Raw genomic sequence first — 4196 nt, 5'->3', positions numbered from 1 at the left:
AACGGGGGCTTTTTTTTTTTTTTTTTTTTTTTTTTTTTTTTTTTTTTTTTTTTTTTTTTTTTTTTCAATTCCAAAAGACAAATATTAATATACATAAATAATATAATAATTATATGGAAAAATATAAATTATAAATATGTTACCTGAACAGAAGTCTGACTCACATTTTCTACTGCAACCTTTGCTCTGCAGAAACATCATGAGAAAATACCACTTTCATTTGTTAAGAAAACGAAAGTATACATTCATTCATGTTAGATAGCTCAAGAAATTAAAACATCATGAGAAAATACCACTTTCATTTGTTAAGAAAACGAAAGTATACATTCATTCATGTTAGATAGCTCAAGAAATTAATTAATAAAAGTAAGAAGAAGAAGAAGAAGAAGAAAGAAGAGGAGGAACAATCTCTTAATGAATTATTACCACGCTGACGGAAGTACCGGTGGCTTGGACTCCGATATTTAGGGCATAAACATGATTATAGTTACAAGACAAGATGATGAAAAAAATGAAGAAGAAGCTCAAGAAAGAAGAGCAATTATCTTTAATATTCAACGACCTTAGCATTTTTTTTTTTTTTTTTTTTTGCGGAGTGGAAAGTAAAGGTAAACCTGATTAATTGTATGGGTCGGTGGGCACTCAATTATATATGGAGAGGACAATAATTAATGTATACAACATATATATATATATATATATATATAGTAATATTCATGAGTGTGAGTGAGAAAAGAAGAAGAGAAATGATGTTCTTATAATGAGAGGTAATTGGTAAATGGGGTTGGTTGTCTTGTCTTGGTCTTCTAACATGTATTAAATATATATATATATATATATATATAGTAATATTCATGAGTGTGAGTGAGAAAAGAAGAAGAGAAATGATGTTCTTATAATGAGAGGTAATTGGTAAATGGGGTTGGTTGTCTTGTCTTGGTCTTCTAACATGTATTATTCCTCCTCTCGTGACTATTTTTTGTATTCTTCATCACCACTTGATCATCTTACTTCTCTCTCTCTCATGCGTTCTGCATTCACACTCACACATCCCTTACGTATATTATATATATATATATATATATATAATATGCTATATAGGAACGTATAATATCTTATTAAATTGAGAGTTGTGAGGGAAAAAACAAAGGTTTAATTTTTGGTTTGGTAGTATGTGCTATTCGATCGTCTCGTGAAACCCAAGAGGATGGACCACTTCTCCCCTCCTTTTTCCCCTTTTTAAAAAAATAGAGAATTTACTGAGCATGCGAGTTTGTACCTTTTACTTTAATAAATACTATTTTGTTAGTATAATTATTTAATTAAAATGGTTATAAATCAAGAATAAATAGTAAAAGTATTGACTCATGTATTTTTAAAGAGTATTTGTCAATATTATCCCGCGTCTGAATTCACCACGCATAGCGCATGATATACATTTGAAACTAAATCCAGTTTCTTATGCTTTCGTTTTCATTTTGATTTCAAACTCCAAATGAAAGCAAGCAAACAAATGCTCTTGAACCCAACAGATATCATATTTCATAATTACAAGTTTGTTTTTAAATATTTGAGCTAAAACTAAATAACGTGTAAAATTATTACTGGAGGCTCAAAAGATTAAAAGTTTCTTCACTACTAATACTACAAAATAAAATATAATCATAATGCAGCAACGAAAAGAGACAATCTTCTCCTTCATTGCATATTACTATGATGATTGCTCAATCACATAGTAATAAAACTGTAGGTCCTCATTATTCTCAAAGCTCAATCTTATGTACAACAAAAATAAACCTTCCACTTTTCTGTAAAATCTAACTTTGACATTTACATTTAAACAATTTCAAATTCGGACTAGTGTTTTCCGTCTCCAAGATTTAAATAACTGGTTCTGAGATTAGACAGAAAGAGACAAAGAAAAGTTTGACAAATGAAGCAAAATGGACCTAAACATAGAATAGAAGGAAATAAATAATTTTGCACAACATTACAATTGTAACACCAACTCATTCCTGCTTCACAAAACTCGAGACAACACACCCCAAATGCTCAGTCGTCGTACAAGTAGACGGACCCTCAACAGCCGATATTCTTCATTTGGCAAACGCTAAGGCCAAGGCTGAACCACAGAGCGGGATGAAATAATCGTTCTACTTGTTAAAAAATAGACCCCGTTTCTTTCCTTTTCTTCTTTCACCGGCCTGCTAATACCAAGATTAAAGTTGAACAAAAATAAGATCACTATGCACAGAGCACAAGAGTAAAATGCCAAGAAAATCAAGTCCTTGATGTAAATACTTGAATATCCTCGGTTACACAGAAAAAGCGTATGTGGAAGGGAAGGAGAGAGGTGAAACAAAAATAATAGTGCTTCCCTCATCGATAAATGTCGTACCCTTAGAATAAATAATCTTAAGGTGAGCACAATTGTATCTCTGCAACTGAAACATACAGAAACGCAGAAAAGAAAAAGAAGATCAGGTCATTATCAAAAGTACCAGAAAAGAGATCCATATGATTACAAAAAAGCTAAATCAAGTAATCAGTAATATTGTCCGTCCAATCTTCTGGAACAATAAATCATCGAAAAAGGTGCACAGGATTGAGAAGAAGGCGTATAATTTAGATCTGTCGCATATAAATCAATCATTCAAGATGTTGAGTGTTGATTGTGAGTCATTTTAACTACATAAGATAAGATGCAATTTTTTTCCTGAACAAAAGACGGAATTTACATATTCAATTGTATTTCGTGGGTCAAAACCATAGCCAGATTAAGGACCCTAACTGATTGAATAGGATGTGGGGATGGGCACAAGAATTCGTTGTTGGGAGGATAAGTGAAGAGGAGAGTCTTTTTCGCTCTTTCTTTTTGTTAGGCACCCGCCCCTTAGGTTTGTTTATGCCAGGAAAAGAAAGAAGGAAGGGGCAGGGGTAGTTCCGGGATTGAACTTGAATTAGCTGGAGAGAAGTTTGTTACAAGAAGGTCTTGGGCGGGTGAGGATCCCGAGAGTCTGTTAGGGAGAGTGAGTAGAATAAATAAGGAGAGGTCTGTAATGGAAAAGGGCATCGAGAATCTTTGAGAGAAGTTAGGAGGTGGAGGTTAGGAGGAGTCCTCAAACTCTCCTTCATTTTATTTTCCCCAGTGTATTTGTTTCCTGTAATTTGGCTTTGCCTTGATCAATATAAGAAACCAGACCACTTTTCTGGTTGAGTTCTTCACTATTCCAACATAAATATCATTAAATTGCTAGGTTCCTAACAAATTGGTATCAGAGCCCTACGGTCCATGGCGAACCAGGCTGACCGAGTAGCCTCCGTGGAGAGGCGGTTGAACAGTTTTCAGGACACCCTGCAGGAGATCGGAGACAGCATGGATAGGATGCCCGGTTGGCAAGGGGAGGTTGAATCGCTGGGAACACAAATGGGGGAGATGCAGGGAAATATGGCATCAATGGGAGCCAAGATCGAAGGACTCCAAGGAACGATCATGAGGCTGGAGGAGTTCTTGATGAGGCAGGCACGTGCGCCACCACGCCGGCCAGAGGAAGACCCCTCGCCACCGAGGAGAGCCCGAGACGGACGCTCACCGCCAGGAAGGGGACCGGAGCGACCCATCCGGGGTAGGTTCAGTCCTCCGCGACGGGAACCGGCCGGAAGGGGTGGGGGACCCCCACGTTATCGATCACCGCCGAGGCCCCGAGCACGGGGAGAGCACAGGTGAAAGAGACCCGACGGAGCGGCTTATGGAGCTCCGGCAAGGAGGACGGGTGACAGAGTACCAGGAGGAGTTCGAGATGCTGGCGGCGACTTTGCAGGGAATCCCAAAAAAGGTGTTCCGAAGTGCCTTCCTGAATGGACTAAGGGACGATATTAGAGCGGAGGTAAAGATGCACCGACCCAGCCATTTGCTAGATGCCATGGACTTAGCCCAATAGGTGGAAGACAGGCTGGAGGCGGTGGACAGGATCCGGAAGGCCCAGGCGGGTCGGGGGACCCGGTTGGATTTTGGAGGAAAACCGGGTTATAACACTTACCCTAGTTATTCTGATTCCCACGAGAGCTCACTTCGATCCCAAACACAGCGCGAGACCAACCCAGCGCCGAGAGGCCGAGATCCGTCGTCGGGAACGGGAAATCCGACAAGCGGTGAAGGCCCAGCTTTCCGACGGTTATCGTTCGAAGAGGTTCAG

The 4196-nt window shown here is 38.8% G+C and overlaps 2 protein-coding genes across 4 annotated transcripts in view; both read right to left on the bottom strand.

Annotated features, from left to right (window-relative positions):
- Positions 1-691, bottom strand: part of LOC21389021 (phospholipase A2-alpha) — a 6593-nt gene extending 5902 nt beyond the window's left edge. The window contains exons 1-2 of the mRNA XM_024164168.1: positions 427-691; positions 144-186 (exon numbers count right to left, since the gene is read on the bottom strand). Coding sequence (XP_024019936.1) covers positions 144-186; positions 427-570 — 187 coding nt within the window. The 5' untranslated portion in view covers positions 571-691. The remainder of the gene's footprint in view (positions 1-143; positions 187-426) is intronic.
- A 1006-nt stretch (positions 692-1697) lies between these two features.
- LOC21389020 overlaps positions 1698-4196 on the bottom strand; it is a 13326-nt gene continuing 10827 nt past the window's right edge. Inside the window, exons 19-20 of one of the 3 annotated variants that reach the window (XM_024164160.1) lie at positions 2399-2444; positions 1698-2207 (exon numbers count right to left, since the gene is read on the bottom strand). In XM_024164160.1, coding sequence (XP_024019928.1) covers positions 2154-2207; positions 2399-2444 — 100 coding nt within the window. In that variant the 3' untranslated portion in view covers positions 1698-2153. The remainder of the gene's footprint in view (positions 2208-2398; positions 2445-4196) is intronic. The other 2 variants (XM_010095925.2, XM_024164159.1) reach the window with 2 other exon arrangements.

This window comes from Morus notabilis, unplaced genomic scaffold (assembly GCF_000414095.1).
Source record: "Morus notabilis unplaced genomic scaffold, ASM41409v2 Scaffold475, whole genome shotgun sequence".
NCBI classification, from domain to species: Eukaryota; Viridiplantae; Streptophyta; class Magnoliopsida; order Rosales; family Moraceae; genus Morus; species Morus notabilis.
Note: the sequence above shows the minus strand (reverse complement) of the source record. Positions and strands in the feature narration are given on the sequence as shown.